General features: G+C 57.2%; 12 protein-coding genes across 12 annotated transcripts; all 12 read left to right on the top strand.

Moving 5' to 3' along the window:
- Nucleotides 1-180: 180 nt before the first annotated feature.
- On the top strand, nt 181-648 carry LBRM_32_3980 (conserved hypothetical protein; the record flags this gene model as incomplete). The annotated part of the gene is made up of 1 exon (XM_001567696.1): nt 181-648. The coding sequence occupies one exon, from the start codon at nt 181-183 to the stop codon at nt 646-648; it is 468 nt and encodes a 155-aa protein (XP_001567746.1).
- Nucleotides 649-1,461: 813 nt separating this feature from the next.
- On the top strand, nt 1,462-2,304 carry LBRM_32_3990 (conserved hypothetical protein; the record flags this gene model as incomplete). The annotated part of the gene is made up of 1 exon (XM_001567697.1): nt 1,462-2,304. The coding sequence occupies one exon, from the start codon at nt 1,462-1,464 to the stop codon at nt 2,302-2,304; it is 843 nt and encodes a 280-aa protein (XP_001567747.1).
- Nucleotides 2,305-3,102: 798 nt separating this feature from the next.
- Nucleotides 3,103-4,929, top strand: LBRM_32_4000 (putative enolase; the record flags this gene model as incomplete). The annotated part of the gene is made up of 1 exon (XM_001567698.1): nt 3,103-4,929. The coding sequence occupies one exon, from the start codon at nt 3,103-3,105 to the stop codon at nt 4,927-4,929; it is 1,827 nt and encodes a 608-aa protein (XP_001567748.1).
- A 1,028-nt stretch (nt 4,930-5,957) lies between these two features.
- LBRM_32_4010 (putative kinetoplast-associated protein p18-2) lies at nt 5,958-6,356 on the top strand (the record flags this gene model as incomplete). Its single annotated transcript, XM_001567699.1, has 1 exon — nt 5,958-6,356. The coding sequence occupies one exon, from the start codon at nt 5,958-5,960 to the stop codon at nt 6,354-6,356; it is 399 nt and encodes a 132-aa protein (XP_001567749.1).
- A 1,753-nt stretch (nt 6,357-8,109) lies between these two features.
- Nucleotides 8,110-8,541, top strand: LBRM_32_4020 (putative kinetoplast DNA-associated protein; the record flags this gene model as incomplete). The annotated part of the gene is made up of 1 exon (XM_001567700.1): nt 8,110-8,541. The coding sequence occupies one exon, from the start codon at nt 8,110-8,112 to the stop codon at nt 8,539-8,541; it is 432 nt and encodes a 143-aa protein (XP_001567750.1).
- A 1,754-nt stretch (nt 8,542-10,295) lies between these two features.
- Nucleotides 10,296-10,595, top strand: LBRM_32_4030 (cyclin-dependent kinase regulatory subunit; the record flags this gene model as incomplete). Its single annotated transcript, XM_001567701.1, has 1 exon — nt 10,296-10,595. One exon carries the CDS (start codon nt 10,296-10,298, stop codon nt 10,593-10,595), a length of 300 nt encoding a protein of 99 aa, XP_001567751.1.
- A 1,325-nt stretch (nt 10,596-11,920) lies between these two features.
- On the top strand, nt 11,921-12,595 carry LBRM_32_4040 (conserved hypothetical protein; the record flags this gene model as incomplete). Its single annotated transcript, XM_001567702.1, has 1 exon — nt 11,921-12,595. One exon carries the CDS (start codon nt 11,921-11,923, stop codon nt 12,593-12,595), a length of 675 nt encoding a protein of 224 aa, XP_001567752.1.
- Nucleotides 12,596-13,211: 616 nt separating this feature from the next.
- Nucleotides 13,212-14,945, top strand: LBRM_32_4050 (conserved hypothetical protein; the record flags this gene model as incomplete). The annotated part of the gene is made up of 1 exon (XM_001567703.1): nt 13,212-14,945. One exon carries the CDS (start codon nt 13,212-13,214, stop codon nt 14,943-14,945), a length of 1,734 nt encoding a protein of 577 aa, XP_001567753.1.
- A 905-nt stretch (nt 14,946-15,850) lies between these two features.
- On the top strand, nt 15,851-16,930 carry LBRM_32_4060 (conserved hypothetical protein; the record flags this gene model as incomplete). The annotated part of the gene is made up of 1 exon (XM_001567704.1): nt 15,851-16,930. The coding sequence occupies one exon, from the start codon at nt 15,851-15,853 to the stop codon at nt 16,928-16,930; it is 1,080 nt and encodes a 359-aa protein (XP_001567754.1).
- Nucleotides 16,931-18,316: 1,386 nt separating this feature from the next.
- LBRM_32_4070 (conserved hypothetical protein) lies at nt 18,317-18,868 on the top strand (the record flags this gene model as incomplete). Its single annotated transcript, XM_001567705.1, has 1 exon — nt 18,317-18,868. The coding sequence occupies one exon, from the start codon at nt 18,317-18,319 to the stop codon at nt 18,866-18,868; it is 552 nt and encodes a 183-aa protein (XP_001567755.1).
- Nucleotides 18,869-19,918: 1,050 nt separating this feature from the next.
- Nucleotides 19,919-20,485, top strand: LBRM_32_4080 (conserved hypothetical protein; the record flags this gene model as incomplete). The annotated part of the gene is made up of 1 exon (XM_001567706.1): nt 19,919-20,485. One exon carries the CDS (start codon nt 19,919-19,921, stop codon nt 20,483-20,485), a length of 567 nt encoding a protein of 188 aa, XP_001567756.1.
- A 974-nt stretch (nt 20,486-21,459) lies between these two features.
- On the top strand, nt 21,460-22,326 carry LBRM_32_4090 (hypothetical protein, unknown function; the record flags this gene model as incomplete). The annotated part of the gene is made up of 1 exon (XM_001567707.1): nt 21,460-22,326. One exon carries the CDS (start codon nt 21,460-21,462, stop codon nt 22,324-22,326), a length of 867 nt encoding a protein of 288 aa, XP_001567757.1.
- Between the last annotated feature and the right edge of the window lie 200 nt (nt 22,327-22,526).

A 22,526-nucleotide genomic window follows, 5' to 3' on the forward strand; every position in this document is an offset into this window, starting at 1 on the left:
TCAGAAACTAGGGTGATAGGGCCGCAAGTGTTCACTCGACCGCTCTCACATTACTGGCTCGCTTATTTCTCTGCTAAGCCCCCCCCCCCCTACCGACTATCTCTGATTCTCTTTGTCTCTCTTGTTGGCTGTAGAGACGTGCAATTTTAGTACCGCTTCGTAGATGCTCAGCCTTGCGTAATGAGCTCCTGGCTTTTGTTTGAGAGATTTTTCCACAGTCCCACTGCAACGTGGTGCCGCTGCGGACTTGTTGTGCTCGGAGCCTTCGGCGTCGGGAGCGACTACTACCTCACGCACTACTACCAGGCCTTCGACCCCTCCGAAGGGCGGCAGTACGTCGTAGACTGGAGCCCCATTGGCAAACCGCGGTGTCAGATGCTCCTCATTCCAAACAACCACTACACCAACTACAGTCCCTGGACTCCTAAGAATGGCGATATCGTGCTCGCTCGTGACGTGGAAGACGAGCCGAACTACCTGCAGCTGATCAACGGCCGTTTTGTGGAGCGGCAGACGTGCGGGGTCACGCTCCTTCGACCGCTAGAGGAGGTGGCTCAGTATGAGAGGGAGGAACAGCTGCAGCGCGAGAAGTTGCTGTCGCACATGTCCAGCACCGGTGGCACGGTGAGGTCTCCGACTCGCCTCTAGGTTCTCACTGTGGCAACCTGCTCTGAGTCCGCATTGCGCCTGTTCTCGATGGGGGATGTGGCATGTGCTGCTGTGCACATGGGCAGCTGAATGGGGCCTTGTTGAAGGAAACCGATTGATTCACAGCGCACGTGATCATTTGTGCTCTGCATGGGAAAGGCAACACGCCAAAAGCCAATCGTGGCACACTGCGATCAACAGCAGACGTGGTAGCCGTGATGTCGGGCATGGCGTTGCACGATCACTCTGGTGCTGTCCAACATGCGGGCACATTATTGGTCTCTGTGCATCTGTGGCTGCGGGAGAAGAGCGCGAGCCTCGTCCACACGCAGCGGCTTTCCTACCACCCTTGAGACACGGTTCCCCGCACTGTCACACGCCCGTAAGGAGGGCAGCGAGGAAAGGCGGCGGCTTTGGCGTGGCACACACGCCTACAGTTGCATTCCTCGTATGGCGCTCTTCCCTCTCACTTGTTCTCCCCATCTCTTCTACGGTCACAGCCACCCACACCCACACACCTATATATATATATATATATATACCCTCCCCTTCCCCCCACACACTTATACACAAGCACACAGGCAAGGATTTTGCGCTGGTGACGTACGGAGACGTTGTGCACATCTGTCACCATCGCCATCTCTTGGTCTTCGTCGTCTGGTTCTTATCTCCGCCTCCACCTCACCACCAATCCACCTGCGTCTCTCTTTCACCCTCTCCACGTGTAGGGTTTCTCAGCGGCGGATGCGGTGCTGCGTGCCACACTTGCGCAAGGCTGTGTCAGGTGTGGAGGAAAGCCAGTTCTTTGCCTCCATGCGGGCACAGATTTTAAGTGATCTACGCACCAACACAAATGACCGAAGCCTCGCGGGACGCGTGGACCCACAGGTTGCTGAGGTCGTCGATTACATCAACGGCTCCTTCACCCAGTACGTGACCAGCAGCTCATGCGGAGGGCGTGTTTCTCTTTTCCACAAGGGTGAAACAAGCGCTGGTACAGCTGCCTCACCACAGGCGGCTGTGGAGCCGGGCGACTCTTTGGTGCACAGAGCTGCCTCTTCTGTAGAGCGGCGGAAACGCGGTTCTTTCGGTCGAGGAACTTTGTTCCAGTCGCATGATCCTCTGCCGACGGACACATCGATCACCGTGAGAAACAGCATTGTGCCTGTCCTGGAGCAGTTTTGGATGTGGAGGCAGGGACAGCTCTCCGATTCGCTTCTGCGAACGACGGAGGTGCTGCAGCTGAAGTTTGAGCCAATGATCTTGCACGTGCTTTGCGCTGACGTCAAGGCCGCCGCCGAGCTTCTCAAGTGTGGTAGTGAGAGTGGGCAGATGAACAGCGGCATCGTGTCATGTTCGCGTGGAACCAAGACACACCCCAAGATTACCTGCTGCCTCACCTCTCCGCTCTGCATCGATGTGCCGCTCTTCGCTCACGATCTATGGTGTATCTCACCCGCCGACTTCCGCAGCGACGTCTGGGCGACGTTCTTGACAGCCGCCCTCAATCACGTCAACACCCTCTTCGCAGAGAACGCTGCGCGCCGCAGGCGTTTAGTGGGGAAGTTGCGCGCGCTTGCCGGGAAGGGAACGGTGGAGCGGCGGCCCGGATTGACGTGTGCGGAAATCCGGGACTCGGAGAAAAGATGCCCGTAGGCGCGTACATGCACAGCGACACGCATGCACGCACGCAGATGCACAGCCTCACCATCGCTGTATCCACCCACTGCGCCGCTGCGGCTAATGGCACAGTCACATCATCACAGAATGTAACTGCAACGCGTTCTCATCATCCAAGAAAGCAAGTAGGCCCACCCGCACACAAGATGATGCGGCGAGAAAGGGAGGAGAGCGACGGCGCTGGTGCAGAGGGAGGGGATAGACACCTAAGCAGTGCGCGTCTGTATTTCTCAATCAACGGTCCATGGGCAATTGTGTTGGATGCAGGGAGTGAGGCGCTGTACTGGAGGACGGGACAGGGCACTGTGCTCGCCAGCCGTCGCACGAAGTCCTTCACCTCTCTCTGCTGCTCTCCGTCTCTCCTCCTTTGGTTCCTCTCTCCGTCTGCTCGGTTGTGTCTACAGCAAGCCAGCTGACTGCGACTGTCGTGATTCTCTCGCAGTGCCATCTTCTTCCCCCCACCTCCGTCTTCTCTGCCTACTCACGCTGGGACATCGATTCACTCCCCCTTATTTCCTGCTGTTTCTCCTCAAAAATCATTCGAGCAGCGAAAGGGAACGGTCAGCCACACGCATTGACTGCGCTTCCACCTTCAGCTTGTGCGGATAAGTCCCTGATTTGCAGACGTACACCTACACAGAGCTTCTCGTGTTTCTGCGGAAACGGGTGAACTTGTTGCTCTGCCTGTGTGATTTTCGCTGCTACACGGCGGTGCCTCACAGCCGGTCCTTTTCCAGTACGCGCCTTGCCTTTTGGACCCTCTGCCACAGCAGTATGTCGGGCTCCGTATCATGGCAGCGCTACGACAACGAGTTCAACGTCTCTGGCATTCTTACGGAGGCGGCGCGGGCGTGTGTATCGACTTACCCAGTCGACGTGAAAGACTTCTTCTTCCGCTACTTCCGTGAGGCGGCCCAGGGGACATCTGTGAAGGCAATTTATCATAACGAAGTGCTCAGCGCAGCTGGGGAAACAGCCGTTACCTTCACAGTGGAGCTATGCGCGGGACCTGAGATTTCTGTAGTCACCGGGGACCTTCTTTCATGTGTTACTAGCGACAGAGACGGGGAGAACCACGCTTCCTTGGCAGCGGCGGAAGAGTCCACGGGCGACGAGGACAACGGCTACTCTGTGATTCAAACCACGTGTGCTGCGGTGGTGTCAAAACTGCTTCAGCTTGGTTACGTAGAGCCGCAACGTGAGTGGGACTCAACTCTAGGCGCCGCGCTATCTGCGTCCCCAGTCGCCATAGGCGCCTCCTCGATTCAATGGGCACTGAGCATCATGGCGTCTTTGGTAGCCGCTAAGCAGCGGCGCGTGCCACTGCACCTCTACGTTGCTGCGCTGGTCGACGATAGCCGCAGTGGCGAACCCATCGTTGGCGGCGCGCACTTGACCCCCGGGCGAGCTGGTCTATCAGCAGTTTCAAAGGAGCTAGTTGACTCAAGCGCGTCGTCGAGACAGTACCCTGTACCGCAGTTGTTGGTGACTTTCTTAGTTAGCAGCGCTCAAGGAGACGCGCCGGACGCGGTGACTGGCGTGCGGTTCTCTCACGTGTATGTTGCTTTGGATGTGCTGACCGCGTCTGTGGACGGCGCGTACGAGGCTGAGAGGTTGAAACCCGTCAGCGGCACTGTGCTGCGGAGGCGCATGAGGAGGGTGCGCAAGGCCGCTCATCTTTTTCTGCAGTCCCATCCAACCTCTTCGAGCGTTTGTGCGAGCGGGGCACTACACTGGGACGGCGCCGCAAACTTAGCAGACGTGGTAAAAGCGGTGACTGAGGCGCTGTCTGCAGCTCAGCTGAAAGTCGGCACGGAGGTGTGCGTAGGTCTGTCGATGGACGCGTCCACGACGCGTGTGCCCGAAGTCGCCGCGGCGGATGGTGGGACAATCAAGGACACCGCTGGAGACTGCACGGTGCTCTACAACCTCTTCGGAGATGGCGAGCCGCCGGTGACGGGTGATCAGGTCAGCGAGTACGTTAAAGAGCAGCTGAGAGCGGTGGATCCGGACATTGTGCAGTTTCTTGAGGATACGCACGCTATGGAGGACCGTGCCGCTCGCCAGCGACTGCAGATGGCCCTGCAGGACTCCATCGTCTTGAGTGACGTGGTCGCTTCAAAGCCAGAGTGGAGGACGGCAACATCGAGTCCTCCTGACGCGCTACTCGTGCCGCCCTATGACGGCGCGTTCCCGAACATTGTGATCAACCCCTGCGACTATGGCACCATAAGCGGTGTTGTCAAGTGCATGTGTGCTGCTGGGGCAGACTCGCGCCGGGCAGTGACTGTTTTAGTCGACACCGCTGCCGGGGATGCGCAGACGGCGGCTCACCTCGTTGACGTGGCGATTGCCTGCGGTGCGTCCTATGTGCTTGACAGCGCTGGCATCTTCAGTGCACACGTAGCTGCAGTGGTCAGCCAACTGGCGTCTCGGACGGATGAGTTGACGCTTAAGAACATGGCGGCACCGCGGCTGCCTGCACAGCGTTTTAACCGCTGCGACTGGCCGCCCCTGCCCACCGTGGAGGTCGCGCCGATCCGCCGGAAAGGCGACAAGAGGAAAAAGGACGCTGGCAAGGCGAGCACCAAACGAAAGTGAAGCGGGCGAGCGGGTGAGTGGGGGAGAGAGAGCGTGTGCGGGAAGGGTGGGGGGGGGGCGTTGGTTGTTCTTTTGCTTTCGGTCCACCTCCAACCCCCCTCCCACCCCCACATTCTTTGCCTACCGAGAAAGGAGGACGAGGTGAGGGTGCGTTCTTCCCGTAGTTGCGCCTCGCAGCCACATCCTCAGGGCTCATCTCCTTTTTGGATATGTATCGATTTTACTCTCTTTTCGCATCTCTCGCCTGGCTTATCCGATTTCGTGTCTTAAGATGTACAGCTCCTACGCACTGAAGCAACAACCAAGATGGTCGTAGAACTCGTCAAGCGCGATGCTGCATAAAAATGACACAGGCAGATGACCACTTCTCTTCAAGGCCCTCCTTTCCCACCGGCTTCACCCACACCGCTTGTCGTGCTGCGGCCCAGGTGCTGACACGCAGGCATTGACGCATATGCATGCAGTTGACTGCGTATCATCACAGAGGTATACGGTACTGACGCAGTAATGTCCTCCCTCCTTCTGCTGCGCCCAAGCAGCTTCCGCGCTGAGGGGTGTACATGTGCATCGGCACCGGGCTGCATTGTCCCCTTTAGCCCGTCTCTCGTTCCTTCTTTCTACCTCGACACGGCTTTTCGCTTCTCTCCTTCCGCCCCCCTCTCCGGCGTTTCCCTCTCCGTGGCTTGTCTGGCGCCACAATCCTTTCCCTCCCCTTCCTCCGTTCTTACCGCTGTCGTGTTGGGGCCCCCGCTCTCTTTCACATCGACACACATACGCCAACGACAACTCACAGACTCTCACAACAGCGCTTTCTCCACCACACGCGTCCGATCCCTCTTGCACTCTCTGTCTTTCTCCATCTCTTGTGTTTGATCATCTCTGCAAGGGTGCCCCCTATCGCTGGTAAAACGGCTTCGCACTCGGTATCGGATCCTCTCACTACTCTCCGCGGTTCCTGCGATTCAATCTCCCCCTCCGCGAACTTCGCTTTCAGATACACACAGGCATCACACCCGCAGGCGAGGAACATGCTCTGCCGTAGCCAGGTTCTTCTGCGTGTGAGCCCGTTTGCGCTCTACTTGCATGAGTTTAGCAAGAGTAGTAGTGCGAAGCGGACGAAGGGCATATGCGCAGCGGCGGCGAAGATGTACCGGAGGCTCTCCCCGGCTGAGAAGCGTGCGCTGGTGCAGAGGGCTGAAGTGACAACATTTCCGTCACAGGTGGCGTATCGGCGCATGTTTAAGCGGGAGATGAAGAACCTGCAGGACATGCCTTTGTCGAAGCGCCATAAGCATATCAAGGTGAAGTGGGCCTCTATGAAGAAATCCCTCACGAGAACGGCGCCCAAGACGGTGCCGAGCGCCAAGAGAAAGGTTAAGAGAGTCAGCAAGACGGCCAGAAAGACCGCGAAGGGGCCGAGAAAGTAAGGTTCCCGGCGCTAGCGAGCGCGGCGAAGTTGCACCACAGGCAGAGCTGTGCACCCCGACTTGTGTGGCCAATGCACGAGAGGATTTCGTTTTCTTTCGCTCTACTCTGAGTTTGCGTGCGTGGGTCTTATTACTTTGGCGCTCGCCACGCACATGCAGTTTTAGTTGGCCCGATTGTATAATGAAGGGAGAAGCGAGAGAGGGAGGGGGCCATCCCATAACTCAGCAGAGTCTGCGTCTGAGGGGGGAGGGGGAATGCAGCGTATGTGCATGTGCGCGAAGCGTGTGCTGTTGTGCACACCCATAGATCTGTTGTTTTATTTTTTGCCTAAGTTCTCCACGGTGTGCGTGCCTGCGTACACAACGCTCTCCTCCCCCCGTCTCGTGATGTAGAGCGATTTTCCCATCGCTCTCAAGATGCCCCATTCCCTCCTCTTATTTATCTCGTTACCTTCCTGTGCACCTCGCCATTACCTACACCATAGAGAATGCCAGTCTGACAGTAGTGATGACACACCCATAATGGAGAGAGGCACTAGCAGGGCCGCCGGCAACACAGCTCCTCTCTCCCGCGAGCTCCCCATTGTCGCTGCTGTTGATGATGGTCGCCCACGCTGAGGGTCTCGTCCTCCTTTCCCTGTGCTGCCACGTCGACGGCGACAGCCAGGGAGGGTCTGCAACGCACACGCGCCTCTTTTTGTTTCTCATCGTTTTTTATATTTTTGCCTTTTCCCTGTCGTTTTCTCTCGCTCCGCCTTCTCGTCGCTGTGAGTCTCTCGTTCTCTTGTCTCTTCCAGACTCGCTCTCTCCTCCTTTCCATTTTCTTTTTCTGTTTGATTTTTTTCAAGCCACTGAGTCTCCTGTGTGTGTGTGCGTGTGTACGTCTTGTTCTATGTTGAAGTGCTCTTCACTTGCCCTCCTTTGGCGTGCCGCTGATGTGGCGCTGGCAACGAAATCCACCACACCCGCACTCGCACGTACACTGGAAAAAGAAAGGACACCTGTGTCTCGTCCCCCCTTCGGCGGCTGGTGGACACTTAAGGCAAGGATACCCTATCGCATAGACCCCTACACCTCCCCCCACTCGAGCAAACTTACGCACGTACAGGTGCGGATGCACAGGCGCTAACCGCACCTTCACGTAGGATGTGCCTGCGCATCTTGTGTGCGTGGGCGACTTTTACTCATATGCTCACATCCATGGTGAGATCGGAAATGACCGAAGCCAAGCGCACTGATGCGTATCGGTGTATGTAGGCGATCACCCCCCCCTCTTCCTTGGTGTCTTCACGGGGCGACCTATCAGAAGGGTAGACACAGAGATCTACTGCCGGTGTACCTCCACTGGGTATGCGGTACTGACGTGTGCATACTTGGGGTAGCAAACCCGCCACCTCCCTCGATTAAACTTCCTCTCTTGAGGACGTTCACCTCAGCTTCATGCCGCTTTCATTTCTCTACCCCTTCCGTCTTGTCCTTCATAACCCCCCTCCCCTCCCCCAACACACACACACACCCACACGCAGGCCTCAGGGGAAAACGACAAACTCGACAGCATCAGTGGAAAGCCTTCAACAAGAGAGACAAGTACAGTTCATAGAATTATCGCACCGAAGTGTCCAAGGCCAGACAAGAGTATCCCTCAAACACCTATTCACCTCTACTCGGTCCCTTCTTCTTTCCCTCTCTCCCATCAGCACGCCTTGGTCCTTCGTACAGCAGCCCACTTGCACTTGCAGCTGCAAAGTTTGTCATGCTACGCCGTAGCTTCACGCTTCGTCGGGTGAGCCCCTTCTCACTCTTCCAGAAGCACTTGGGTAAGACTGGTGTATTGAAGGGCCTCAAGAACCCTTTAAAGAAATCATCGGAGCTGTACCGGAGGCTCTCTACGCCGGAGCGGAAGATGTTCGAGGAGCGCGCGCGCCGAGTGACATACCCTGCCCTTGACGCGTACAACCGCTTTCAGAAGCAGTACGCGTCCCGCTTCGTGCACTTGCCCATGAAGCAGCGCCAGCGCAAGGTGGCCCAGGTGTGGGCGGAGTTGAAGATGAGCGGGAAGTTGAAGATCCCCAATGTCGCTGCGCGCAAGATCAAGGCGGCGGCGAAGAAGAAGGCGGCGAAGAAGAAGACGAATCGGTCGATCTCGACACCCTCAAAGGTGGCTGACAAGAAGTCTTTGAAGTAGAATACCCACTGAAGGAATGCGCATATTTCGTGCTTTGATCCCCTCTACCATAGAACTGTAGCCAAGGGCAAGCGGGTGGGCTTGGCAGGGAGTTGTGAGAGAGGAGGAGGAGGAGGGGGGGGGAGGCGGTGGTAGGCCCCCCCCCTGGGCTGCGTGAAGCTCTGCTGCGCACGTACACATATGGGCCGCTCTGTTTGTACTTTAAGCGGGTCGACAGGCGTAGTCAACGCCGCGAGAGAGCGGTTGCTGCACACTGCTGTGTTCTGCTAGTCGGTCCTTCTGTCCTCCCTCTCCCAGTCCCCCTAACTCGCCCTTTGCTTGGCTTGCACGCACCTCGCACACATTTACTTGATAGAAGAGTGAAGAGAGTACCATCAGGGCTGTGGTGGCGTTTAGTCTTCTTCTCTTCTCAGTCCTCCGCGCTTTTCTCGCTTCTCTTCAGAGTACATTTTATTTATTTATTTCATGGGGCGGGCGCAGGGGTGGGGCGGAGGAATTGGCGGTCGCCTGGAGGCCAACGGGAAAAGTGATGAGTGTTTTACTCTTTGTCTTTTGTGCAGTGGGGCCCCTCGACTTGCCCTATACGGAGGCGGCGACCCACTTAGCTCGCCACCCTTGTCCCACCCACCTTCCCTCCGTCTGTTCCTACCTCTTTTTTTGCTTAACGCCGGATCTCTGGGCGGCACGATGTTCATGGGTGTATGCTTGTCTGCGCCGGCGACCTTCAGTGCTACTTTTTTCGTTTGTTTGCTTTCCCAACTAGAACGTCGTGACTGACGCGCTGTGGAATTCCGCATCGAGGTGAAGACAAGAAGCGAACGTACAGAATGACAATGTCGAAGCGTGCGTTGCTTGTGGAGGGCGCGCGTGTGGCGAGCTGATGCTCTGATCTGGCGAGACCAGCTTGTGGGGTGAGTGGGGCGCGGGGGGGGGGAAGGACCACACCTACAAGTACACAAGTACACAAGCACACAGATGCTCTCTGCTGTTGCGTGCGTGGGCAGATCCCCCTTTCGGTGCTGCTTACGCCAGGGTTTGCAACCTGGTTCGCTGCGCAATCTCTCTTTTCGTAGAGACGCCTTCACGTGGGGCGATGGCTCCCGGTGCCAAGGCGATACATTGTGACGCGCGCTTCGCAGGTGCCGAATTCGCTCATCTTTTATTGGTCAGTTTGCTCATCTCTCTTCTTTCCGAATGGAGCGCTGTACTTTTGTGTCCCCCCCTCTCTCTCACCCTTTACTCGTCTTTCTTGCCAAACATGCAACCCCCCCACCACACACACACCACGCCCGAACATGTGTCGCGTTCATCGCATACTCATCCGCACTGACGCATTGCCATTGGGCCAACTCCTGTTCTCCTTCTGCGTCTTTGTTATACCTTTTCGAGAGCCGGGTTGCTCCACTGTCGCTTTTCACTCGCGCCGTCTCCCGCCTCGCTTCGGTCCCTCGCACTTGTTGGACCTTCGGCTTCATCTCTTTCGTTTTTCCTTCTCACTCTTGTCGCCATACCAGCTTCCTCCTTTCCATTCATACAGTCACCTGTGTGCCCCTGCCTGTGTTTCTCTCTCTCTGTGTTCTCGAGCGTGGTTCATACCGCCCGCAGCACGGCTTTGACTCCTGTCCATTCTCTCTTGGACACATCGAGGTAGACCGGCTGCGTGCTCGTAAAGGCGCACCTCCTCTCTTCTTCCTCAGTGCAACTTACGCACTGGGCGACACTTTCGTTTCTTTTTTTTTTCCCCTACCGTCGCCATGCCAGCAAAACCGGCGCAGGACTTCTTCTCCCTGGACGCGAACGGACAACGCGAAGCGCTCATCATTATTAAGAAGCTGCAGTGTAAGATTCTGTACAGTGACAAGTACTACGATGATGTGTTCGAGTACCGTCATGTGATTCTCCCGAAGGATCTCGCCCGTCTCGTCCCCACCAGCCGCCTCATGAGTGAGATGGAATGGCGTCAACTCGGCGTGCAGCAGTCGCAAGGGTGGGTGCACTACATGATTCACAAGCCAGAGCCTCACGTGCTGCTTTTCAAGCGTCCTCGCACGTAAGAGAAAAGGGATCACCAAAGAACGGGAGCCAAAAAGCGCGCAGTCGCATGAGCGCGCCAGGAGAGATGATCGGGAGAGGGCGATTGACGGTGGGGAGAAGCGTGAAAAAGAGTAGGCGGCGCTATTGACTATCACTCAAACTGTGCACAGCGCCTTGTTACCTTTTCCAGCCCTCGCCGCTTATCCTCTCCTCACCTCTCTTCTTTCTCCGACTGTTTCTCTCTTCCTCAGTCTGTATCGTGTTGGCTCTCACTGCGGTGATCAAGCTCATCGTCTCCTTTCATCATGGTGTGTTGCATGCTCGCTCATTAGTTTCTCTGTCTCACCGTTTCGCATTGTTCACCGACTCGTCATCGATCTGCCCTGGGCCCCCCTTTTCCCAGCCTCCTCCCCTCCCCTTCTCTCTTTCTGCACTTTTCCTTACCTCCGGGTTTCCTTCCCCCCCCACCCCCATTAGACAACACATAGAATGGTTTCTGTTCTCCGTTGGTGTGCTGTGTTGCATTCGCTGCTCACTAGTGCGTGTCTTCTTCTCCCTGTGCTGTGCATTGCGGCTTCTTACGAGGAACGCTTTGTCCTGTTGATTTGGCCCTGCGAGTATTTTGCTGTGTTCCTTCAGTATTGTTTTGTTTGCTGGCGGGCTGAGGCGAAGAACGGTGCGGCTGCGTTTTTATAGCCGCCTTGGCGCGTGCGGCGACGGGATGCGGGTTTGCTGGGCGAAGGTAGGCGAGTCTTCCTGAATGCAGAAATCAAACAGACGTACTGGCAAGACGAAGATGAAAATGTTATAGCAGCAGTCGCTCGCGGCCCCCGTTGCACTGTCTATCGGTCGCGAGGGATGAGAGCGAGTTGCGTGTGTGCGTATGTGCGCAATTCTCCGGTACGCTACAGGGGCTCGGCTGCGTTTTGCCAGAGCCTTTTTTTTCTTTCGTATTTTGAACGTCTTGCGCGGCCGTCGTGAACTGCCGCGTGACTTCCGTACTGTGCCAGCTTCGACGGTTAAGAGGGCTGGGCGGCCTTCTGTGTCGGGTAGGTGTGCAGAGCCCGGCGTCCACGACTTGCGTCATCTTCCAGCGATTTTCCTGTCGGGAAAGTAGAAAAAATGCCTCACGACACGCGCCTGCACCTCCTTCTGTAATGTGTACGACAGTCGCCCTTCTTCTTCCCTTCCCGGCGAACGATTGCCAGCGTTGCTGTGCATGGCCGCCGCCACTATCCTCCCGCTTCGTTTCTCAGAGCAGAAGCCCACCCACTAACATAGAAGTACACATGCAAGGACGCATCGGCCTCTGAGAAGACCACCTGCAAAGACAGTCAGATCGACGATGAACGGGCGCCAAACACAACTCATCTGCGTCACGGTGGCGGCTGCCAGTCTGCTGGGTGCGCTCAGCTACGTTGCGTACAGGCAGCTGAGCCAGGATCGCCCTGGCAGCCTGGGCGGAAAAGCGCAGGCGTCCAAGTTTCCTGTACGTGCGCCTGCCGCTGCTGCCGATGCAGACGCCTTAACACCCGGACCTCAGGTCCCCATCGAGCTCCCTGCCGAGTCACCATATCTGGCAGCGGACAGAGGCAAGGCCCTGAAGCTGCTAAACGTGCTGAAACAGGAGGCCAACATTGCCTTCCAGGAGGGCCGCTTCGAAGATGCACTGCGTGGCTATCAGGACTGCATCGAGGTTACGTCGGTCCTTGGTGCCGCAGACACGGAGGCTGTCAAGACGGAGCAGATTGTGCGCGCGAACGTAGCAATGGTGTGCATCCGCATGCACGAGTACGACGCGGCGCGTGCGGTGGCGACGATGCTGCTACAGGACGCCGCGGTAGCGCTCCCAGAGGACCTCAAGGTGAAGGTGCTCTACAGGCGAGGGCTGGCCAGCAAGGCGCTCAACAACCGCACAGCGGCGCTGGCGGACTTCAACGCTGCTGTGCACTTCTCAAAGGACCACCGGAATCCGGTGGTGGAGAAGGAGATTGCACTGCTGCAGAGAGGCGATGCATGAGCGGTGTTGTGGGGGCAAACCCAAGGGAAATATGAATGCGCTTGTCACCGGTTGGAGGGGACGACATGCAGACGTACTGGCCTCTGCGCAGACTCTCTACCTAGCGAATCCCTGCAAAGTAAGCAGTTCGCTAATGGTGATGCCACGATGATACAGGTCTGTACTGGCGTGTATGGCGTTACCAATTCAAAGTAGTGCTTGTGTGAACCGGGAATCATTGCTGTTGCTTCACAAGAGCGTAAGGTAGCGCTTGGTGCGCGTGTGTGCACGGCGCGGGAAGCGATTCATCCACTCACACCCTTCACACAGCATGAATGAGCCTGATTCGAGTACTCGCGGGGCAGCGCGGTGGGCTGCTAGGAACTTTCCACCTTCACCGCCCTCTGACTCTCTACGCGCGCCCTCCACTTTCCCGTCTTCCTTTCACGCCCCCTTGCCTCCTCTTCGCGGTTCAGCACAGCAGCATCTGCGCTTCATAGCGACCTCATGTCTTGGTTCCTGGCATACTAACTACACTACCCTCGTCAGACACACGGACTTCGACGTTAGTGTGCTCTTCCTTCATAATTAAAACTGCCGTCTTTTCGTCTGCCGTCATTCTCAGCTGCTTCTGCAGATGCTCACGCCGGTGTTCGACTGCAGTCAAGAAGGCGGCTTCGTCGTCATTCGCCTCTTCCTCTCCGCCATCTGCAAAGTAATGAACGCCGTCTTTGACATCAACGAGACGCAGTTTACTTTCTACTGCTCCCCGTACTACTTACGCCTGCGTTTTGACCAATGCCTGGGGGAGGGCAGGGGAGAGCGGGCTACGTACGACTTGGAGACGTGCGTGCTCACAGTGTACCTGCCAAAGGCAGACGCGGCGGAAGTCTTCACGAAGCTCGATAACCCGGCCTACCTCATTGCTACGGAGAAGCAGCGCGCTTCGCTTATTCAGGTCCTCGGCGGTGCCAACTCGAGCGACGCTGCCACCGGCGCGGGTGACGAGCTGGAGGAGACCGAGTACGTACAATCCTCTCCGGATGCCACTGCGGCAGTCGGCGCCGCCGACAGGAGCGAGAGCCTAGCACCTGAGGAGCAGTGCAGCTACGGCTTTGCGAACGCGTTTAGTGGACTCTTCCAAAAGCTGGATACAGATGTTGTGCGCGAGGTGGTGAGCCTGCGCTGTAATCCCGAGTGCACCACCCGCGAGGAGCGCCGGCGATTGCGCCTCGCTGCGGAGATGAGCGACTTTGACGTGGATGCGCTGCTTTTCGCCGTCGAGGATGCCGAGGGGGAGGTAGCGCAGGTGCTACGGTACGTCCCTACACACATGAGGGACTTTCAGAATGCTCTGCAGGACAGCGCTACCGGGCCGGGAAGAGAGCCAGTGCTGCCGCAGGTGGTGGTTGCAAGTATCCCTGACGCAGACGGGTGCGCTTCGTGTCGGTGCGACGCAGATCCGCTAGAGGAGGAGGAGAGCACGCTTCTCGGAGGCGATGATGCGCGACCCGTCACAGTGTGGAGCGGCAACGTTGCCGACTTCAAGAAGCCACTCATCGAGGAGCTGCACCCTGTTGTCAACGTCGAGCGAGAGTTGGCATCATCAGCGACGGTGGCTGGTGCGGTTGCTTCCGCTGTGTCTTCTCAAACTGCCACTAAGACTTCTGTGCCGCCTGAGCCACGCACGCGGTTGGCGATTCCCCGAGTGCGCCCGTCGCTGAAGTTCACTCGAGACGAGACAGAGATTCTAATGCGGCTAAAGCTGCCCCGGCTGCTTTTCCCTCCCTCACAGGCAGAAGTGGAGGCACTGACTGCCGATCTTCTCTTTAGCGAGGCCTACGACGACCTCGTGACGGAGGGCAGCGGCTGCAGCGAGTCGCTATGGAACCTCACGCAGCTGAGTCCGGCCCTTTCCTACCTCGATCCGGCCGACACGCTCTACGACGCGTGCGTCGCGTTTGCACGCCGCGCACTGGTGTACCCGCTGCATCGCCACTGTGCATTGCTGCAGCGGGTCTGGGCGGTGGTGGGCACGCGGCTACTGCTGGGGCGTAACTACACTCTCCGTGCTCTTTTACGCGTGCGTATCATTCTCTCGCATGCGGAGCACAAGCACCTCTTGTCGACCATCTACCTGGACCCTCTGATTGCGTACTGGATGCACGTTCCCACGGCGGACGATTGCCTGATGCGCATGGGTCTTGAGATTCACCAGCACGTCTCCCGCATAAAGTCGACGACAGTGTCAAAGTCTGGGGCGCCCGCTTTGCATTCGATGTTAGTGGATGCCGATAGAGTGACGCTCTACCCGCTCACGCTGGCGTATTTCGGACTCCCGCTCTCTGAGGAGAGGGAGGATGACCGGTAGAGGTGATGGTTTGTGTGAGTTTGTCTCTCTTCTGTGGCAGTGACCCGCTTCCGTCTGGTTTGGCACCCTGTGGGAGTATTGATGGCGTGTTAGGGTCCAGCAGCAAACGCCTGCTGCATTGCCAACGCACCGAAGGGTGGAAGAAAAACACTACGGAATGCCGCGCCTCTGCGTGCGTCAAGATGCCCTCTGTGTCTTTGGCGGTGCTCGCCTTCTACGACTGCGTCCGTGAGTCCCTTCTCGTTCTTTGTGCTCCACCGGTCACAGCTGTGGCGTCACACCCACATATGAAAAAGTGCTTGTGCCACTTCACGAGTGTACGACAGCGATCAAGGCTGGATGGGGTGGGTAGGCGGTCGCCTTGTCGAGGCAAACGTGCATGGATCGAGCAATGCGGATCGCATTGCGGAGCGCTCTGTATCGCTCAAAAGGTGCCGCTGTTCTACCCCCATTTGCCACGTTGTTGGTCTCTGAACTCCGCCGCACGGCCGCCCTCCATCCTCATGCGCGGCTTTTGACACCACCTCATTCATGCAAGGTACCCCGTCAAAGGGGGAGGAGGTTTCGTGCTGCCTGCACCTACACCTGCACCTACGCAGAGAGGGTCCATAGACCGCAGACATGCCGAAACGCGGGAAATCATGCACCTCAGAGTCACCCATCGCCAATAAGGCACTGCTTTTTCCCCTTTGCTCTGTAAACAAACGCGCTCACACAGGGGCGCACACGAGGGGGCGCACAGTCGCGCGCCGACCATTGCACAAAAAGTGAAGCGAAACAATACCGGTATCGCCAGCTGTTCAGCACCATAGATGAGCTTCACTACCGCGAGTCCTCCCGTTCCCTCCAGCGGAGGAACTGCTGAGTCGACCGCCGTGGGCGGAGTACCAATAGAGGTGGCGTCCATGTTTTACACTGGCATCAACGAGCCGAGGCCCACCTCGATGAATTTCTCCTTTGACGGCCTTCACTTCGTGTCGGCGCATACGGACGACGCCGTCCGTCTCATCGATGTGGGCAACATGACGAACACAGACGTGATCATCTGCGACGCGTTTGGCGTGCACAACGTCCGCTACACCCACTCCAGCAGCGTCGTGTGTGTCGCGCCGCGGTTTCACTTGGACGGCCACCTGCACCTTCTCAACACGGAGACGTCGCAGTTCTTCGGCGAGATGGCGTACCTCAACGACGCCGAGTCGGAGATTTTGCCAGTGGCGAACACGCCAGTGTACTCCACTCTTGCTCAGTGCCCGGCAACAGACGTGATAGGCGCGGTGGTGGCAGCCAAGGGTCGGCTAGCCCTTTTCCACCCTCTCATCTCTGGCTGCATTGCTGCGACACCGGAGCGATCCATCGTAGGCAGTAGAGTCTGCGTGCAGTTTAGCCTGGACGGTCATCGCATCGCCATCGGCGACGACCACCGCATCACCCTTCTCGATCGACGCAACCTATTCCAGGCACCGCAGGTCGTGCTGGAAAACAAGCGCGTCTTCACCACGTCAGCGTCGCTAACGAGATGCAAAGGGCTCGAGTTTAGCGCCGATGCAAGTCGCTTGCTGCTCACCTCGTCAAGTGGCGAGGTTGTGGTGTACGACTGGCAGCGCGACGAGACGGTTGTGAACTACTTCCACGGCGACGCGAAGCGACACTTTCTCGGCTCCGCCGACGCCATTGGCGCGCAGTACGTCTTTCCGTATCAGATTGCCTCGCCTATTCTACAGCTCACCTCGTCCATGACTGGAGGCCGGCATCTGCTCGTGTATGCCGGTTGCCACTCTAATTCGGTGTACCCGACCCGACACGGGCGACTTCTGTATGAGCTGCAGTCCAAGGACAGCGATGTGCCGGTTGCTGTCGCCGTGAACCCACGGCTACAGCTAGCGGCTACTGCAGCACGGAGCATCACATGGTGGGCTTTTCACAGCTCTGTAGTCGAGGCTTACGCGAGACCGACGCAGGCGGGCACGATTGCGGCGGACTGAGGAGGCGACAGGCATCGCCGCTGGAGTGGGGAGGGCGAAGGAGACACTCGTACATAAGTGCGATGCCCCCCGCACTTGTGCGTGCTGCTGCTGGCTCCCCTCTCTTCCCAAGCGCGTCACGCAGAAGCTCCTGTTAGGTTGATTCAAACTCTAAAGCTTACCATGCGAGGCTGCCTGTCCCCGTGGCAGTATTTCTGCCTTGGGTTTACTCTGTGGCGCCTACTCAGTCACGCGTGGCGAGTCCTGCCGCGCGACTCTAAGCTTGTACTTCCCTGTTTCGCTGAAGGATTTGACCGGTGTCGCCTTATCGATGTGATGCAGCAAGGGTCACTTCCTTTTTGTTTCGTGGCTTGGTTTTCTCAGCTGTTCAGTGAAAGGACAAAGGAATACGTGTGCCGTTGCACGTGGAGCAAAGTAGGTTGGTGCGCAACCCGCTCCTTTCCCCCCATCTTCAACTCTCTTTGCTGCTCTTCGTGAACGTTCTCTCTGCCCTTCTCTCCTGCACTTTACCGATGCGGTTCATGACACATCCCCATACGCGCGTCTTGTATATCTTTCCCCTCGACCCCACACTCTTCGCCGCCGCCGCCGCCGTATCGCTGTCGTTTGTGTCGATCTGCGTATCCCTACTTCGCTTTCTTTCCGAATGGTGCCGCCATCCCATCTACAACGGTGAACGTCACCTCCCGCCTCACGTATACGCGGGTACCCACCCACCTCTCTCACAGGAACCCGACAGGCTCACCTACACGACCGCCCTCAGGCACCGAGCGAGGACACCGGCACACAGGCAGACGCGCGTTTATTGTCGGCAGGTCCGCACGTTGCGAAACACAAGCAGACGCAGTTACCTTCATTCTTTGGAGAATTAGTGGCGGAGCACAGAGGGAACCAATAACCCAGCGCCCTGTGTCTTTGTGCGGCGCGCAACCCTCCGTCATCGCTGCCTACGCCGCTTCCTCTCTCTCTCTGTGCGAGTGGACCGCTGCGTGTCATTTCGGTAACACAGGCACGTCCATCTCTCACCGACCAGCCCGCACGTCTGCTGCCGCACCTCTCGCGTGAGCGCTCACTCCTTTCGTGGCGTGGGTTCATCTCTTCACCAACGCTCCCTTTCGTTCTTCTCGACTGCGTGACACCAGCATTCCGTCACTTCTATCATTGCGACCCGTTCTTTCTCTTCTTGGTGTACTTTGACTTCATTCTCCCCTTTCCCCTGCAGGCCTGCCTGCCCGCCACTTCGATTCTGAGGTGTCCCGTGTCGTTCTGTGCGCTCTGCGCTCTCTACAACCTGCGTCGCGTCGTTACTTTGCACGGAGCCGCTTACTCCTCTCGTGTTTTTTACTTCACTTCGCGTTCAAACACGCTCGCCGCTCGGTCGTCAGGATGCGCTTCATCGAGAGCCAGAGGGAGGTGATTCACACCCTTCGCTTCCCCTTGCAGCACTCGGCGACGGACCGCAAGAGGGCCTACATGTTCCTGCTCGTGTACGTTTTGACCATTATTGCATTCGGCGGTAATCTTTTCCACTTCATCAGTGGCTGGATTGCTGCCACAGTTCTCCAGGTTGTCATGACCATATTGATCATGATCTATGCCTTTAACATTAACGACTACAGTGACAAGAGCATGAGCTCAATGGAGTGCGAGCGGGCCTGCAACCCGCTGCTTGATGCGTATGTTGCGCTACGTGCGGTGCAGGTGGTTCAGGCGCTCGTCTTGCGCAGCTTCCTGTGCACCTTCCTCTATGCCGTAGTGTTGATCGTAACACTATTCCGCATACGTCAGCAGAAGCTGTACGTGGACGCCGTGAACCTATGGCGCGAGGTGTCCCTATATGAGCGCGAAGGCTTCGTTTTCATAGCCATTGATGTGATGATGATTATCGTGCTGCTGATTGTGATGGTGTTCTCCATCGTCACGAAGTACTCCGAATGAGTCGTCGCCGCAACGCCGACGGGACGCATACACATTCAGTGGTGCGATGGTGTTGCTGACCATGGACGGTCTTTTCTCCCCCCTCCCCCCACCTCTTCTCTCGCTCTCTCACCCCTCATGCGCCACCACGCATGGGGGCACGCCTTTCGGGAAATGTAAAGAGCGAAGAAGCGTCTCGCCGAAGAAGGCGCGCTGGCGTCTGTGGGCGCACGTGAGGGGGGAAAAAGGGGCACGCGCAGTGGTGCGGCGAAACCGCAGGCGCCACTGTCGTTGTTCTTTGCAGGCCGAGTTGCTAACAAATGGACGAAAGGACAGCAGGGGCGTTGTGTTGCCTCCCGTGATGCGGAGTGTGGGGCTGTTGGTTGATTGGGTTGCGCTGCTCGCAGTTCTCGCCATTGTAGAAGATCATCTTGGCCATGTCCGTTGTATCTCGTTGAGTGTGTTTGCGTGTGTCGAGTGCTGCGTTTTGTTGTGTGGATGTGCTTGCGTACTTCCTCGCGTTGTGGACGCTTGTAACAAGCCACGCCAGCCCTAAGAGACAGCGACCCACCAGCTGCTGTTGCACGCATGCCCTGCGGCCTGACTGTGGAGAGGAAGTTGAGGTGAGGGTGTAATAGAACTTTGGAGTCTCGCTTCTGTGTGCGCCTTAGATTTGTTGGGGATATCTGAACACGTGTTAACCGTTCTTCTCTCCAAACAAAACGCCTCTGGGCACACTCACACGCGTAGCAGAGTGGGATGCTCGCTGCTCTGCATTAGGTGAGCCCCCGACATCGAGTACGAAGACGCATTCAGCTCCTCTTTTGCCTTTCTCACGCACCCCTCTCCTCGGTGCCACTCTCTTCTCGACACCTCCCTCTGCTGTGTGCTGCTCTCACCTTGTGTGCTTCCTCTATTGCTTGTTTTGGCTTTCCTCGCGTCTTTCATGAAACCTCATCATACGTGCGCAGACACCTCAACCTGCAACAAGCCGCGAGTCCGCATTTTCACAGTTCAGCTTTTATCTCACCCCATTTTTCCGCGTGGGAAAGAAACGTGTTTCTGCAAGAGATGAGTAGCACAAAGCGTCTCACTGATGCCTTCAGGCTTCAGTTTCAGTGGGTTCCGGTGCTCATCACCGATCGAAGCCATCACACAAGCGGAGAACGCAAACGCTCCGTCCTGTTTGCGGTGCTACATGTCACGTTCCTGCTGGTTTTATGTGGCCACTTTGTGAACGTAATGGCTTCGTGGGTGCTCGCGTTCATCCTGCAGACCGGAGCGATGGGGCTGTGCGTGCTTCATCTCACCATACTTGAAGAATACGCGGATCGAATGAACAAATCACTGGAGCTAGAGCACGTGATCAACCCTCTCATCATCGCAGAGGCCTCCGTACGATGCTTTGCTTGCCTGCAGTGTGTCCTCAGTCGCTCGTGGCTACTTCTCCTTGCTGGCTGCGTAGAGATTGCGTACGACGTCTACGTGGTGCAGCACCGCTCTCTGCTGATCGACGGGACGACGATTTGGAAGGAGGTTGATATCTTTCGCACTGATGGGCGGCTCCGTGTGGCATATCAGCTGTTGATGATTCCTGTCTGCCTCTTGTACCTCATCTTTTCTATTTACAGCTCGTAAGCAGGGAAGGGGGGCCTGCTGAACTTATGCGTGACGCGCGCGTTATCTATTCTTGCTGCAGCGGGTGACGAGGCTGATGCTGCGAGAGGCGCGCGGTCCCTCTCTTTCCCACTTCTTCTCTGTGTTGCGCTCTGCTATGGTGCCGAAAGCGGCGACAGCTTTGATGTCGCACTACGCAAGCGTCTCTCGAATTGATAGCCTACGAAAGAAGATGTACAAAGAGCGGGGGCGGGCGCTACGAGGAACGGCGCTCGTTGAATGTGTCGGGGGGGGGGAGGAGGGGCAGTAAAGCCGTTGCTGTGCAAAGCACATGACCCCACGAGGCGGGTTACTAAGCGTATAGACGCCTTATCCAGGTCGTTCCACTTTTACCTGCCGTCTCTACCCTTTCCTTATTTGCACATTTTCCTCCTCCGTGTTCTCTTCTCCACAGACTCACTTATTCCGTGGTGCGCAGTAGCAACAACACGTGTGGAGCGCTGAGAGCTGCACGGGGACACAAGCTCGTGCGGAGGATGTGATGTTTTATCTCTTTCTCTTAACATTACACTGCACAGTATCGCCTTCCTGCATTCTGTCTTCTTTCCTCTGTCGCCCTCTTCAACAAAAGTGCTCGAACCAACCGGCTTAGCGACCGGGTGAGGTGAGCAGCGTCTTCCTACAGTTTTCACCTCCCACATCGGGTCTTTGTCACCCCCCAACAAAGACACTTTGCTGCCCGCTCTGATATATTCGTTGTGCACGACCTTCTTTCCCTGTCATAGGCGCTCTTGTACACGAGGCGTTTGTCCACGGAGAGGCGAAGTTGATCACCGCAGAATTACCTTCGCCTTCCGTATATTCTCCCCCCCTTTTTGTGTGTGCTCATCATGAGCCGCCTCTATCAGTGCAATGTCTGCGCGCGGCTGACGACGATGTCGCTGTGCCCTCGGTGCGAGGTGAGGACGAAGAGCTATGTCCCGACATTGGAAGAAATGCGCGCCGCGGTCAGCAGCAGCGATGGTCCTTCTGAAGCCGCGCAGAGAACACCCGCAGCCGTGTCCTTAACAGTCGCCGACGTCAACGCCCTTTCAAGTAGAGGTGACGCGGCTTCGGTAGGCGCGGCCGTCGGCCAACGGGGTGCGTTGACGCCGTCTCGCTCGGTAGGAGAGCTGGAGTCCGTGGTGGAGTCGCTGCTGCAAGAGAATGCGACACTGCGCGAGAAGCTGCAGCGCGATCGACGCCAAATGCTTCGATCTGCCATGGATATTCGTGACTTGCATGCAAGCCATAAGTGGATTAGGCAGAAGGACTTGAGCCGCATGGACGGGCTATATCGCGAGAACCAGAGACTTAGGGAGATGCTCAAGACGCAGGACAGTACCCAAGGTGCTGTCGATTCGATGTTGCCACATCCACCAGCTGCAACGGCGTCTCGTTCGTCATTACAGAGTCTTTGCTCTTCCCCTGAAGTGCCTGCCGAGGTAAAGGCGATGGGGGAAGACATGTCGGCACTTCAGGCTGAGGTGGTACGTCTGCGAAGTTCGCTGGCGCTCAAGACGCAGCACCTGGATGACTTGTGGAAGCATGCGGAGCGTGCCGAGTGTTACGTGCAGGATTTACTGCAGAAGCTGGGGTACATGCAGGACATTGTGCGAGAGGAGAGCTGCAGCTCTGCCCGCCTGTCCCACCATCTCGAAAGCGTTGAGCACCCGCTGGAGGACATCGCCTCCTTCGTGACCCTGCGCGGCCGCTCGAGCTCGGCGCAGCCGACCACATCCTATACCACCGCTGAGTCCTCATTTGCCACATTGAGTAGACAGGAGTATGTCAAGCGTGTCGCGAGTGTTGAGGGAGTCTGAGATGACATCGCCATTCAAGGTGTGTGTGTGTGTGTGTGGGAAAGCACCAGCTTTCTTGTTCTCCCGCTCCCGCTACTGGCTGCGCCTTGTCTCGCTCTCCAAACAGCGGCACCGCCCTGCCCATCGGGGATGGGGGAATGTTGCCGCTGCTTCGGAGAGAGAGAGGGAAACCGAGGATGAGGGGGAAGAGCAGCTATGCA

Source organism: Leishmania braziliensis, chromosome 32 (genome assembly GCF_000002845.2).
Source record: "Leishmania braziliensis MHOM/BR/75/M2904 complete genome, chromosome 32".
NCBI lineage: Eukaryota > Euglenozoa > Kinetoplastea > Trypanosomatida > Trypanosomatidae > Leishmania > Leishmania braziliensis.